We start from the raw sequence: 15,463 nt of genomic DNA, 5'->3' as shown, positions 1-15,463 counted from the left end.
GGGGGGAGGGGGGGTAAAAACTGATACAAAACCAATAAAAACCAATAAAACCAATAAAATGAAGAAGAAAAGCAGCATCTTTTAAAAACCACTAAAAAGCGACCGCCTCCGCTTCCAGGATAAAGACCTAATCCCGGCGCTTTAAATCGGTGGGCGGGGCTTGTGGAGAAACGTCACCACCCGCTGGTAACCTACCACAGACTTTCTCCTTACAGTATAGCGGGTGAGCGCCACCTGGTGGCCAAGGGAGGGAAAGGCAGGATGAAAAGTTGATGCTTATTGGCTGTTGAGCTGCTGCGTGTCAGCGGGGTATATTTCCGTTTGGATAGCAGCAGAGCGGAAGTAGCAGGATGTTGGGGGATTTGCTGTTGTTCGGGTAAGGGGGGAGAGAGAGAGAGAGAGAGAGAGAGAGATAGTTGCCAGGCAACCAGTTTTATTAAGATGGGAGAGGTATAGCTGTTTTCCTGTTTGGTAAATTCGACTGTGCGGGACTGAGGAGTGTAAAGGTTGTGTAAATATGGGACAAGGGACAGCAGAATACTTCCGCCTGCATTCTACCTGGGAAAATGCTTTGGCTAAATTTCTTGTGTCTGCCCTGCAGCTCTTAAAAGTGCAAAAAAAAAACCAAAGCAGAATAATTGGGATGCCACATCAGAAAAGGCATGGAGGAAGCAGTTATCCCTAACTTGTAGGCCGTTTCTTGCCTCCCCCCCCCAGCTCAGAAATGTTAAGAATTAAAGTGGAAAAGGCCCCAAGCCGTTGTATATTCTCACTTTTCTTCTTCTTCTTCTGCCACGTAGGACTCTGTTGGTCAATGCCGGAGCAGTGTTAAATTTCAGGCTGTAAGTACTGTGAAAAGGCAGGATTTGCTTCGTTGGGAAAACGGAGGAATTCCTACAGCAGTAGGAATCGAGTTTTTTGTGCTTCCAGCATGAGGAGGTTTCTGGGAAAGCTTTTGATTCAAAGATTGCAACACGTGATTTTGGTCACAGAGAACACCTGGTTCACGGTTGTTGGATATGATTTAGGAAAATTGGCAAAAACTCCTGTCTAGACAGCTGCTGTTCCTTAGAGCAGGGGTCTCCAATCTTGGCAACTTTAAGACTTGTGGACTTCAACTCCCAGAACTCTGGGAATTGAAGTCCACAAGTCTTAAAGTTGCCAAGGTTGGAGACCCCTGCCTTAGAGAGTAGTTTATTGGATGGATTTGGTAGGACACAACTTTCTGCAAACCAGAGAGCTGCTTTTTAAAATGTCAACAATGCTCCTATGGCTCCTTCCCAATCTGCTGATTAAACACATCCCTCAGCCGTGTTTTCTTTTGCAAAATATAAATGTAGTTGGCCATTGTCTTGATTTTTCAATCATAGAGAAATACATATTGTGTTTGCCTCATTTTAAATGATAACCTGGGCAACTAAACTGGTGGGGTAGGATGAAACCCTGAGATTTCTTGTTAAATATTAACTCAGTGCAACTTTGCTTCAGCTTTTCAGGATCGGCCATCACTGCCTAGATTCAAATGTAAAGCAATTTTACAAAAGACCTGAGAGCTATATGTAAGAGAGTTCCTATGTTGTTTGGAGTATAGGAAATGCATATCCAACCTAGATATTCTGTTTACTGCAGTGGCCAAATTAGTGGTTCTATAGGAATATCATAAACTGAATATTATAGCAGTGGGTGAGCCAGCTGCAAGTGCTGTTTAAATCATGGAAAGTTTCCCTTAATAGTTTCAAGAAGATTCCTGTTGTGTACTGCCTGGATTGCATTCATCTGGTCCAGCATTTTTTCTGCATGGCTAATCATTTCTGAAAATTCATCAAGTGGGTTTTGAAACTTCCTTGTTTTCTTTCTGGGACTCAGTAAATTGCTATAGTATTCCATGTTTACCTTGGTTAATAACTGTCAGCAAATTTTCTCCTGTCATTGTCCATTTTAACATACACATGTTTGCCTTAAATTATGAGACACTAGTATGTTCTGGGATCTTGAAAGCAAATCTTTGTTTGCCTTCCAGGAAGAAGAAAGAGAGTCAGAGTTTTGGTGAAGAAGGAAGAGAACCAACAACAGGTAAAAATTCTAGCTGAGGTTCTTGTACTGAAGGTTTGTTTTTTAACTTGCTGTGTGTCTCCAAAATAGTTGCAATTAATTTTTTAGTTTTGTTTTGAGATATTGCATAGAAAAATATGAAATAGAGATAAAACATTCTAATCTATTTGTTGCCATACGCCTATTGTAATTGTTTCATTTTAAAAGACAACTCTGTCTACTAAACTGGTAACATTGTTTAACAAATTAATTAAGAATTACATTTTTACACAGTAATGTAAAATTATGAAAAGGTAACTCGTAATATATTTTCAGATTTAATAAACTGGACCCCATTTCTCTGAATTTGGACAGTGAAATCAAGATTTTTGTGTAAATTATTGTTGCCCCTTGAGTATAGTATCAAATTTGCTGTGGGTGTAGTGCTTTACATATTGTGTTTTTCATTCTGTGATTTTATTTTAGCCTAATAATTAATAGAAATTGTGTGCTTATTTAAAAGCATTTAGAACAGAATTATGGTGAGTTCCAGAGTTTCTCAAGGCAGAGGTATTGATTTGTCAGCAATTAACAACATTCATTGTGAAGGCTGAGAAACACAGAGCAAAACATGAGTTAAGTCATGGGAAATTAAACTACATTGAATATAAAAAATAAACTGGAAAAAAAACTTCTGATTGATAGAGAGCAATCAAGTGTTCTAATATTTATTTCTAGTATGTAATAAAGATACTTATGCACAGAGTAGTGTGTGTCAGATAATTTCTTGTCAAATATGAACCTAGAATTATTCAAGCTATGCTGAGTTGAATGCCTGGGATATTCTGCTGAGGTTCTATGAGTTGACAGCAGGCAAATATGTAGCCACTCAGATACTGAACTTTCTCAATTCTAGCCAGGATAAGCAGTCATGAGACTTGCTATTCAACAATTTCTAGAGAATTGCCTATCCCGAACTAAAACCAAAGGATACATCATTAAATGACTATCCTTTGGCCTGACAGCAACTTTCGTCTCTAGTCCTACATGTTCTGTAAATATGGTATGGAGATTTCTTAGCCATCCAGACAAATCATAGACATATGAAGGAAGGGGGAGATATTGAATGTCTGCTGGTAGAATGACAACATGCCACTCTTACAAATACAGACAAAAAATAATGTTCCTTGTGATTATACTGCATAGGACATTGTACGGCTGTGTATACCGGTAGTTCTTTTCATGCTTCTTCTAACCCTGTGCTGGCTCACAGGCTGAATTACAAGTTGCTTGAATTAGAAAGATTCCTTTATAACTTGTTTTCTTGCTTCATATAAAAAAATAAAAAGTACTTTATTAGGAATCTAAGAAATAACTCCAATTGTTTAAGTCAGTCTGGAATCAGGTGGTACCTAAATTAATGACTGGATAAATTATTGCTAAGGGTACACTGAAAGGAGTGTGGATGAAACAAGGGATAGTTTTTGCCGTAAATGCAATTTCATTTACTTCCCGACTTCCAGGTGATAATATCAGGGAGTTCCTGTTGAGCTTAAGATACTTTCGGATCTTCATCGCACTGTGGAATATTTTCATGATGTTTTGTATGATTGTGTAAGTAATCCCAACAAAGATGTCATGTTTATGTCTTCCTTACCTTGTCTTTTTAATGCTTGGTTTGCACAGTTACATAACATATGGTATTCTTCTAACTATTCTACAGTATCAGCACTTAAACATGGAACAGGTGGTCTCTTGAATTTATTACTGCTGTAGTAATAAAATGGCTATAAAATATGAGCTTCAATTATTCTAAGTTCACATTGTTCATTTATTATTTTCACTGTTCCTTATATAATGAGGATATTTTGTAATATGTTTCAATTGGTTTAACTTATTGGATAGTATAAAAGGACAATACATAATCTTGGTTTGCCTTGCAGGTTTGTTATAAGAATAACTGATGAAAATTAGTCATTAACTTTCCTTTTGTTTTTCATTAGGCTGTTTGGATCTTAAACAACTTTGACTGAACTGACAACAACACACGTTAACCTTTGGCAATTTGCAGATGACTTCCAATTGGAAATATAAAATACTCCTAAGTAAAAGATTTGACATCATTTTACTATTGAGTCCCGGCTTATTTTTACTACAAATATCAAAGGAACATTCATCATTACCTCTTTTCTCCTATTCTTGTTTTTCCCCCTAGTTTTTGTTTCTTTTGTTATTTGGTTAATGAACAAATGAACTTTCAGCCTTGTGAAAGGGGTACTTGGGTTATGCTTGCAGGTGTGACAACCATGGAGAACAGAGCTTTTATGTGAAGATATGAAGAAATGTAAGAAATGTATGTTGAAACTTCGACACAAGTACAAAAATGGCATTGTAGTGCATGCTTTATCAGTCATTGGATTTAAATTTAGCTTTTAGCCCCACTAAAAGAAAAAATAGGTTTATGATAGGAGAACATGATAAAAACTATTTTGTTTTGAGTATAAATGAGGGGGAAAATGCTATAGTCCTCTTTGCCTTAAAGCAGTGTTTCTCAATCTTAGCAAATTTAAAGTGGGTGGACTTCAACTCCCAGCAAGGCTGGCTGAAGAATTCTGGGAATTCAAATCCCAGCAAGTTCAATTCCCAGCAAGGATTACTGGGGAATTTGGGGAGTTAAAGTCCATCCATCTTGCCAAGGTTGAGAAACATTGCTTTACAGCTGGGATGTTAAACTGGCGGCCTGCAGGCTGGATGCATCACATACAGGCCACGCCCACCCGTTCCACGAAAGGAAAAGACATGTCACATGACAGCAACGTGACGCCGCACATTTGACACCTGTGCTTTAACACCATGCAGGTAGTCCTGCACTTATGATCACAATTGGGTACCAAATTTCCATTGCCAAGCAAGACAGTTATTGAGTTTTGCCCCATTTTATAACCTACCTTTCCACAGTTATTAGATGAATTGCTACAGTTGTTAGTAACATGGTTAAGTGAATCTGGTTCCCCATTGACTATGCTTGTCTGGTCACAAAAAGTGATCCCATGATCCTGGGACACTTCAACCATCATAAATGCATGCCAGTTGCCAAGTGTCCAAATTTTGGACATGTGACCACAGGCATGCTGCAATGGTTATGAAAAGCCATAAGTCACCTTTTTCAGCGCCATTGTAATTTTGAATGGTCACTAAATTAATGGTTGTAAATCAAGGACTATCTATATAGTATTTAAGAATCTGCATTCCACTCTTTGCTGACCAGAAAACAATTTACACTTAAGTATTCCTGATCAGGAAAGAGTGATGCAGAAAATAAGTTGATGCCCAAAAGCAGTCCGAGTAGAAAGTTGTGAACTGTGCAAGACCTGTTATATGACACTCTGCCAAAGGAGAATAGCTGATTATATACTGTATTCTTGTAATAGTTAATTGGAGTAGACCCAAGTGGTTAGCCAGCACAAATAACTGAGGGGACGTCAATATCTAAAACAGTTTGGTATATAATGATGCTTAAAATGAAAGGATATCCCCGGGAGGTGAATCTATGAAACTATCTTTCTATTGAATATCTGGAGATCTTACTGTGTGTATGAAGAGATTGTCTGAACATCTGGGCTCAAAGTTCTAGTGAAATAAACATAATTGTATACTTTCTATACAGAGTCATTTTTTTCTTTGAGCAGAAGGGATTAGGGCAGACATAAGGAAATTAATCTCATGGAGCTTTCTGAAAAATTTAGTGAAAAAAATGTAGAGATAATGCTACGTTGGCTGGTTTACAAATAATAGAACTAATAATCAAAATAAATATTGCATTTTACAGATGATAACACAGCATCAGCAGCTCAGCAAACGAAGATTGTTTTCGCTTCCCTCCTGAATATTAAATGGTGGGATGAATGAGGCATCCTTACATACTAAGTAAATTATTCCATAAGACTGGGGCCTGATTCTTGTTCCTGCCCTATCGGCCTCATGGGAAAGGTGAGGGCAGAATTCACATTATCCTTTTGTAACAGCAATATGCAGGATTCAGAAAAGGAGGAAAGCTGCTCTTAAAAAACAGAGCTGTGGCTAACTCTATTATTTGTATTCCTTTCATGATGTTTATATTCCTTTCAAGAACAGTCATTTCATGACAGCATGAATCCAAATAAACTCACTAGGCCAGTGTAGATGAGATGACATGTTGCTGTATGAACATGGATTTAAGCAATATACTTTGCTAATGGACTGTCTTTAGGATTCTATGGAAGTGCTTAAATATCCATTTGGTCAAGTTGTCTATAGAGATTCTCAATCATCCACATCATGGTTGTCCTAAAGATGCTTTTCAAAAGGCAACTGGACTTTTTTTGTTTTTTCCTTGAAAACATTTTGCTTCTCGGCTAAGAATCAGAACTGAAGAACTTCTTGGATGAGAAGCAAAACTTGTTCAAAAATACCAAAAAACAAAGTCCAGTTGCCTTTTGAAAAACACTTTTGGGACAACCTTTGGTCAGAGTTAATCCAACAGCTGATATGAACCATTCTGATCATGGAAAGCAGACCATATCAAGTTAAAAGTTTCATTCAACTGGAACAATGAAACTTATCAACTTTGTGATCAAAACAGGTTTGCTATAAAGATCTGAGCTCCTGAGAGAACTTTCTGCAGATAGAAAAATAAATGGCAGTCGCTAGAATCAGTTTCTACCAGGGGGCCTGAAATCTTAAAAATTCATTGGAACTCAATTCAGCTAATTTTACTGAAGAACTCATGATCACTGTTAGTGTTTTTAGTAATTATTCCTAAACTAAAAACCAGATTAAAGCATTTGGTAAATACAATTCAATGTCAACCCCTATAGATTCAGGTTAATAATCACTAGAGAGACAATCAGCATTAGAAAAACAACTCTCACAGCAAAAGGGATTTGAAATGCAAGCAGAATATTAATTGCTTAATACTTGCTTCTTTATAGAGTTTTTGTCTATGGAAACATAGGAACATGCCTAAATGCTTCTCTGCGTTTTTTCAGAGCATACACTGATTTTTGAAAATACTCATTACTTTTAAATTAAATAAAAGTAATTCACTTATCGATTTAGATTTTACTATCAAAGATACAGGCAGAAAAAAAATGTAATCTTTACCTAGAAGGACAGAATACGTAGATCCAGCTGAATCTTATGATAAAATAGTTTCTCTATATTTCTTGGGGCAAATACTTCAAATATTAATAAAAGATAAGTGCTTAATGTTATTTATTTCGTAGTGTCCAACTCTCAATAACTCTTTTTAAATAAATAAATCTGGAGGGGCAGGTAGTTCACAACAGTCAGAAGAAATTGCAATAAAATCAGTAAAACATAAAAATAAAATATGGCAAATAAGATGATCTTACTCTTCCTTGCCAAACATCTGGGTGAATAGTCTTACTTGGTTTCAAAGAAGTGCAATATGAATTCAATCATTATTTGTAATCCAGATGTATGCTTTTTTAAAAAAAAATCGTGCTTTTGTGTCATTGTTGACTCCTGGGGACTACCTGCAGTAGTTCCTATAGTTTTCTTGGCAAGATTTTCAAAGTAGTTTGCCATTGTCTATGGCTGAGCTATGTATAAATAGGCCATTTGGACTTTCTCAACAAAATGTAGTTAAGATGAAGCATGTGGACTGAATATGGTATGTGAATCTTAAACTTGTTAAAGGTATCATGAGACTTGTTTATTCACAGTAGTCCCAAAGGTGCTTTTCCAGAAGGCATCTGGACTTCTTGGATGAGAAGTGAAACTTTTTCAAAGAAACAGGAAAGTCCATTTGCCATTTTGGAAAAGCACCTTTGAGATAACCATGACATGGATGGTTGAGAATCATCCGAGATCATCCGTGGTTTTGGGGTGAAGTGTCACCTGTACGCTGATGATACTCAGCTGTACATCTCCACCCCAGACCACCCCAACGATGCCCTTGATGTGATGTCTCGCTGCGTGGAGGCTGTGCGGGTCTGGATGGGGAGGAACAGGCTCAGACTCAACCCTTCCAAGACCGAGTGGCTGTGGCTACCGGCGTCCCGATATAGTCAGCAGGTGCCATCGCTGACTATTGGGGGTGAATCTTTGCCCCCCACAGAGAGGGCGCGCAATCTGGGTGTCCTCCTGGATGCACGGCTGTCTTTAGAAGAGCATATGACGGCCGTGGCCAGGGGGGCCTTTTATCAGGTTCGCCTGATCCGCCAGTTGCAGCCCTTTCTGGACCAGGACGCCTTGCGCACGGTCACTCATGCCCTTGTCACCTCCCGGCTGGACTATTGTAATGCTCTCTACATGGGGCTCCCCTTGAAGAGCACTCGGAGGCTCCAGCTGGTCCAGAATGCGGCCGCGCGGGTGGTTATGGGCGCACCTCGTTGTGCCCGCGTGACACCCCTCCTGCGCGAGCTGCACTGGCTCCCAGTGGTCTTCCGGGTGCGATTCAAGGTATTGGTTACCACCTTTAAAGCGCTCCATGGCACAGGACCCGGGTACCTTCGAGACCGTCTTCTGCCACCAATAGCCTCCCACCGACCAGTCCGTTCCCACAGAGAGGGTCTCCTCAGGGTGCCATCAGCCACGTTATGTCGGCTGGCGACACCCAGGGGGAGGGCCTTCTCTGTGGGAGCCCCAACCCTGTGGAATGAACTGCCCCTGGAAATACGTAAGATCTCCGACCTCCGGGTGTTCCGCTGCGCACTGAAGACCCTGTTGTTCCGCCAGGCAGGGCTGTCAATATAATAATTTTAAATTGGGGTATTTTAATTTTTGGGGTTTTAAATCGGCCAAATCTATTTAATTATTTTAATTTGTAATTATTGTTGTGTCTTGTGTTTTTAAATTGGCTGTACACCGCCCTGAGTCCTTCGGGAGAAGGGCGGTATAGAAATAAAATTATTATTATTATTATTATTATTATTATTTGACTTCAGAGAAAGTTGAGAAGGTGTTCAGCTAAATTGCATTTTGGTCTCAAACAGCTCATAGTTTTTTTACTTTTGTGGAGAAGTGTCTAAATTAAAAAAATATATACTTAAAACTTCATTTATTTATCAAATTGAATAGCCACCCATCTTTTTAAAAAAGCAACTGTGGATGGCATACAACAATTGAATAAAATAATCATAAAACTTTGGCCCTCCTGACAGGTAAGCTTACTGTTCTGTTTCAGAGGTCTGTCCTATTTTATCTCTTGGTATAAAAATATATAGCCATTACAGGGTACATTAATTACATGTTGTTTGTGATGGCCCCTGTCCTCTGGAATTTCTTCTTGGAGGCGAAATCAGTGTTGTCATTATGTAATAGTTGTCAGCCTCCCAAGTAGGCCAGACAAAAAGATAAATTGAGCTAATTGTAGTTTATTGTAAGGCTACATTAACTCCTGCCATCTGTTTTTAACAACCTGATAATTTAGGATGGATTTTTTCTAAGTTTCTTTCTCTCCCTGTTATTTAGCTGTGGGCTCCCCCCTTTTCTCTGATCATTCCCTCAGCAGCATCTCTTCCCCTTATCTGTCAAGGTCATTCTCACATATTATTAAATAGCCTTCCAGAAGCTTCTTAAAATTATTCTGGCTTTGGGGTGAATAAGTGATATTATCATTGCTGTGTTGTGATTTTAATTTAACTCAATTTAAACTTATTTTTACCACAAATATTTTATAATTGTTGAATAGTCAAGTTGTAAGGAGCATATTAAATTTGTTCAGTCATTAAATCTGTCCAAAATCATGCCCACTGCATAGATGATACTATCTAAGAATATTAAATAAATAGGGATAATTGATTGGGAAACACCCAGAGTTGGTTATAAGTTAGGCGGCTAGGTAAATGTTTCAAATAAATAAATCTGGAGGGGCAGGTTCTAGATAGGCACAAACTCACCACATAATGTAAGATAAAACTTCATGCTGTAATAGTTACATATTTTTTAGTACAAAAGGTGTAAGAAAGATTATTCTGTAATTCTACCTTTATTAGGACTACATAGAAAAAGGGAATTAATTACTGTGTATGGCAGAGTTTGGTCTTATGCTTCATTCCTAGACTTTTTAATTCAGTCTTCTAAATTCTGTTTTGGCACACTTTTCTATCAGGAAAAATTCTGAATAGAGAGCCTCAAAATTCGTCCTAAGGTAAATAAGAACAGTAGATTTATTTCTCAGAGAGATCTCTCATAAACCCCATCTGCCTTTTACAGTTGAGTTATACAGCTGTGTAGTGCCTTTAAATGATAACTGATTAGCTGAATTCTCAAATAGGCTGCCAACTTTTTTTCAAAAAAAGTCAGTCTGGAAGTACCAAAATTCTCCTCTGCCTTCTATATAACAATTCTAATCATCCCCATGCTTTTAATAAATTATTATAACCAGGGAAAAGACATTAAAGAGTCTAATTATGACAGATCATAAATAAACATGCTTCTGCATAACAGTTTCCTAAAGGTGATGGAGCCAACTGGATTTCTGGGGGGAGGATTTTTCACGGATGGGTGCTATTGCTAAGAAACAAAATGTTCTTGCTCTCTGGAACAGTGTGTTGCCTTAATTGAGATGGCAGTTGCAATTTGATCCCAAGGTTAAGATTTTTTGTTTATTTCAAACTCCATGCAAAGTATCATGTAGGCTCTTAGAAACTTCATGCTCGCTTAAGACATCTGTGAGCAAACAGTCTGCATTTTGTGTACAGGTAGTTCTCCACTTACAATCACAATTGAGCCCACAATTTCCACTGTTAGACAACAATGAGTTGTAGTGCCCCGTTTTATGACCATTTTTGCCCCAGTGGTTAAGCAAATCACTGTAGTTAAGTGATTCGTGCTGTTATTTAGTGAATCTGGCTTTCCCCATTGACCTTGCTTACTGGAAGCTAGTTGGGAAGGTTACAAATGGTGATCACATGACCCTAGAGCAGTGCGGTTGTCATAAATACATGCCAATTACCTACTGCCCAAATTTTTATCACTTGTCCATGGGGGATGGTGCAATGGTCATAAGTCACTTTTTTCAGTGCTGTTGTAACTTGGAACGATCACTAAATGAATGGTTGTAAGTCAAGGACTACCTGTAATAGCAGATTTGTTAAGCCATGAGGGAGGTTGTTGATACTGTTTGTGCAGTATGAACTGGAGACACTGTATGAATTTAGGAGCTAGGACTGAAGCTGCTGGAAAAAGCAGGGAAGGAGGAACGTGTGGTAGAACTCAGTAAGGGCAAGCAAGATTGAGAGAGAAAGATTTTCAGAGCAGGCCACTGAAAAAGGATAGGCTGCATTTACAAAAAACAGACCAGAGGTCAGTAAGGAAAAGCTTGACCAGCATGGTGGATTTCTATTGTAAGAAGTTCAGGAAAGTCATTCCCTCTTTTTCATCACCTCTCTAGGCTAAAAGCAACTTGAAAGTGAAACTACTGTACTGTTTAACAGAATAGCCAAGTTTGATAAGTAGCAACTGCATGAGATAAGGGAGGGAGCAAGCAAGCAGGCAAGATAGTTAAGGAACTGTAAAACACTCTGCATGTAAATCTATTAATTTGTTAAACTGAGGCTACTGTGCAGTAGGTATAAGCATAATTTACTTACTTCATATCATTCTAACCATTGTCTTTCCATTGCAGGATGAAGGCCTCTTTCATATGTTTCCAACCAATACAGTTCTGAGCTTTCTTTTGCCAGTTGGGCCTGCAATACTTGCTGATGTCATCGATCGATGTTGTTTTAGGTCTCTTTCATGGACACTTTTTTTATCAGCTGGGATCCATTCTATGCCTTGGTCCACCTGCCATCAGTTCTTCTTACTATGTGACCAGCCCATTTCCATTCTTTTAGTCTCTTGATGATATTTAAGTAAAAATAAACATCAATTTATTTGGAAGAGGGGAAATGTTTCTCTTCATCCCTTTCTCACCTTCTGACAATGATGCTCTCCTATATCTTATATAGAGGAGTAACAGTATTGCTGGGATTGAACTCCAGTCTGTGATTTCCATCCATTTTCTTATAACCTTGGGCATTGGACAAGGACTTTCATTGCATTACTGGCTCAGGCTGGAATGGAGATGTATAACGGGGTATATGGAAAAGTAGAATATACAGTAACTCTACTATCTAGAGTAGGATGAATCTGCCTGCCTGTCTGTCTATCCATCTATCATCTATCTACCTACCTACTTACCTATCCACCGTACCAGGTCATCACAGTAGAAGATGGAAACTAAACAGTCCAACCTTTCACTACTTTTCATAATTACTATGACTTCCATTATAATCTTGCTCTGGTTAGTATTTGGATTGGAGACTTTAAGGGAATATTGTCAGAATAAATTGACCAGGTAATGCTGTTAATACTGGTATATTATCACTAGAATATAATGCTGATTATTATATAATGCCATGGCATAGTAATAATGTACAGCTTTGTGCCTTGTATTTGTACAAATGAACATTTATATTTATGAAAGTTGGAATATGTGAGACTCATCAAGCGGCTGAAAGAACAGAGTTTTCTCCAGGAAGATATCAGTCTATGAACCACATGGAAAGGTTCCAGAATGAAGACACAATAAAAGGCAGTTCCCAATACAACAGATAATTCCTATGTGAACTAGATAAGGCAATGTCGATAGAGATTCTCAGTCATCCACGTCAAAGGTGCTTTTTCAAAAGGCAACTCAACTTTCTTTGTTTTTCCTTGAAGATGTCTCACTGAATCAGAAGCTTCTTGGATGAGAAGCGAAATGTCTTCAAGGAAAAAAATGAAGGAAGTCATTGCTTTTTGAAAACGCACCTTTGGGATAAGGCGCCACTAAGTGTGGTACATTGCAGTAGGACTAGCCAAACTTTGCTGAACTGGATCAAACTTCCTTAGGTTCATACAATGTATGAAAACAATAGTTTGGGGGAATCGTGAACTCCACTGATTCATATACCCATATATATCCCCCTTGCTCAAAGCCTAGCTCAGGGGTCTGCAACCTTAAACACTCAAAGAGCCATTTGGACCTGTTTCCCACAGAAAACACCGGGAGCCACAAAACCCTTCCCGTGCCTGACTATTTCTTGAGCGGCCACAAAACTAGCATATGTAGTTGAATTAAACGTTCTGTTTTCTCTGAAACTTTTCTTTTATTGGATTTATCCATGGTTGGCCATTCTGGGGTTGAAAAGCACAATAAATCGTGTGCTGGCAGGTGTCGCACATTGGCGGTTGTGATGCATATTTTGAGTGACGGAGCCGCAGCAGAGGGGTGAAAGAGCCACATGTGGCTCCAGAGCCACAGGTTGCTGACCCCTGGCCTAGCTGATAAATGAGCTCCAGAATAATCAAAGCAGGAAAATGAGAAAGTAGAAGTAAACATATCTGAATCTTCTTAAAAAAGAAATAGCATAGGAGGTGTTTTTTGGTCCTACATGAATAATTTTGGCCTGCAGCTCTGAAATAAACTGGGAAATTAGGGGAAAATCCTGGAAGGCAGTTAAGTGATTTCTGCACATTGAGAAGAACATTGGATAGATGCATCCAGGAAACCCCCCCTTTTTTTTCAGACTTTTTTTAATGTTACCTGATACACCCAAATAATTCTTGTTTAATGTTTCGATTCCTCTTTTGTATGATATCATGAAATTTTCCTAAGCAGTTACCCTGGATATATAGATATCTCCTATTTTTCATTTTCATGCAGGTAGTCCTCAGCTTAAAACCATGTTTACTACAACTTACAATCACACTGATTAGAATGACTTATAATGGATCCTAGCATTTATAACCATTGCAGCAACACCACAGTCCTGTGACCACAATTTGGACACTTGGCAACTAGCAAAGTTGCAGTATTCTGGGGCCATATGACCGCCATTTGTAATCTTCCTAGCCAGCTCCCGACAGGCAGTCAATAGGGGAAGCTGGATTCATTTAATGACCACTTGATTTATTTAGCAACTACGTTGATTTGTTTTAATATGGCAAAAAGTTCATAACATTGGGTGAGACTCACTTAACAGTCTTGCTTAGCAACAAAAATTCTGGTCATAAGTTGAGAACTACCTGTAGATAAAACAGGTGATTATTCGTTAATGAGCTGTGGTGACACAGTGGTTAGATTGCAGTATTGCAAGCTACTTCTGCTGACTGCCGACTGACTGCCATTTGGCAGTTCAAATCTCACCAGACTCAAGGATGACTCAACCTTCCATCCTTCTGAGGTGGGTAAAATGAGGACTCAAATTGTTGAGAGGCAATATGCTGACTCTGTAAACCACTGAGAGGGCTGTAAAGCACTGTATGTCTATTGCTATTAAATATTTCAATTTATAAGCTCTTCCATCCCTCAGTTCTTAATTCCTTCAGAATTTCTGCTCAAACTTTACTGACCTTTCCAAATTTTCTATATAGTGTATTACACATGAGTTTTATACCCCCATTACTAATTTTAAGACAACACCTCAATTTACTTGTAACATTGCTGCCTTTTGGACTTCATCAATTCTTTCTGTGAATAAGACTGATGTTTGGAGTGCCACTCTTAGGCAGAAAGACAACATATCTGTCGTGAACTTTTCAGATGCAGTCGCCAGCTAGGGAAGTCCAATGTTTTAACAGAAATTTCCCATTAATTCTGAGTTTTCTGTGAAAGTGTTATAATTTACATTATGAAAGTACTATCCACATTTTACATCCTGATGGCCAATCTGGCGTATACTGTCATAGTAATGACTTCTCTCAGTCTTTCTATTCTGTATGTTTTCAACAAGTTTATATTCTCAGTATCTAATACAAATCTGTTTGCATTCTCTCTCTATTGTTCTTTTAAGAGGACTATTCTTTTGTTTCTAATAAGTTGGAATATGTTCCACATTTTGCGTTCACAAAACAACATTTCATGAGTACAGAAATAAAATGAAGTTTACTTTTGTTGGTATTTTATGATTATTTACCATATTTTTTTGGGAATAAGCAACATTAGAAAAGAATGCTTTCCTGAATTAAATTTATAAATAGACTCACAAACATGTATATGCTTAATCAGTACCCTCTTAATAGAGAGATGGAGAAAGAAAAGCAAGTTTTGGTAACTTGTATTAGAACTTCTTTGTTATTCCATTAGATTATATACTTGAGGACTGCATTTTATAAGGGTTACTAGGACTACTTCAAAAATGAGTTAATACAAGTAGTCCTCGACTTGTAACAGTTCATTTAGTGGCCAAATGAAGGTGAATATACATGTCCCAGAATAATGCTGCAGAATCTAATCTGGGTCAGTTCCAATCCCGGCTCTAGTGCATGTGGAACGATCCAGATTGGATCCTGCATTTAGTGACCATTCAGTTACGAAACTGAAAAAAGTGACTTATGACCATTTTTCACATGACAGTTGCAGCATCTCCATGGTCACATGACCAAAATTCAGATGCTT

General features: G+C 38.2%; 1 protein-coding gene across 2 annotated transcripts; it reads left to right on the top strand.

Moving 5' to 3' along the window:
• Window positions 1-317: 317 nt before the first annotated feature.
• SMIM7 (small integral membrane protein 7) lies at window positions 318-12,373 on the top strand. 2 transcript variants are annotated; one of them, XR_011599716.1, is made up of 7 exons: window positions 318-376; window positions 801-842; window positions 2,021-2,073; window positions 3,555-3,645; window positions 4,035-4,384; window positions 5,861-6,021; window positions 11,666-12,373. XR_011599716.1 is itself a non-coding variant. In XM_070931731.1 (5 exons), the coding sequence occupies exons 1-5, from the start codon at window positions 351-353 to the stop codon at window positions 4,048-4,050; spliced, it is 228 nt and encodes a 75-aa protein (XP_070787832.1). In that variant the 5' UTR covers window positions 318-350; the 3' UTR covers window positions 4,051-5,691. The 2 variants fall into 2 exon arrangements, 1 of the variants encoding a protein (XP_070787832.1); XM_070931731.1 differs by lacking the exons at window positions 5,861-6,021; window positions 11,666-12,373 and having other exon boundaries at window positions 4,035-5,691.
• Window positions 12,374-15,463: the final 3,090 nt, after the last annotated feature.

The sequence above is a fragment of the Pituophis catenifer genome, unplaced genomic scaffold, assembly GCF_029215685.1.
Source record: "Pituophis catenifer annectens isolate HBS135680 unplaced genomic scaffold, rPitCat1.0.hap2 SCAF_1, whole genome shotgun sequence".
NCBI classification, from domain to species: Eukaryota; Metazoa; Chordata; class Lepidosauria; order Squamata; family Colubridae; genus Pituophis; species Pituophis catenifer.
The sequence above is the reverse complement of the archived record's forward strand: the minus strand, read 5'-3'. Positions and strand labels throughout refer to the sequence as shown.

Coding starts and splice junctions, on each gene's coding strand:
- SMIM7 (XM_070931731.1), top strand. CDS start 351: ATGTTGGGGGATTTGCTGTTGTTCGG. Junction 843..2,020: donor GCAGTGTTAAATTTCAGGCT/GTAAGTACTGTG, acceptor TTTGCCTTCCAG/GAAGAAGAAAGAGAGTCAGA. Junction 2,074..3,554: donor AGGAAGAGAACCAACAACAG/GTAAAAATTCTA, acceptor CCCGACTTCCAG/GTGATAATATCAGGGAGTTC.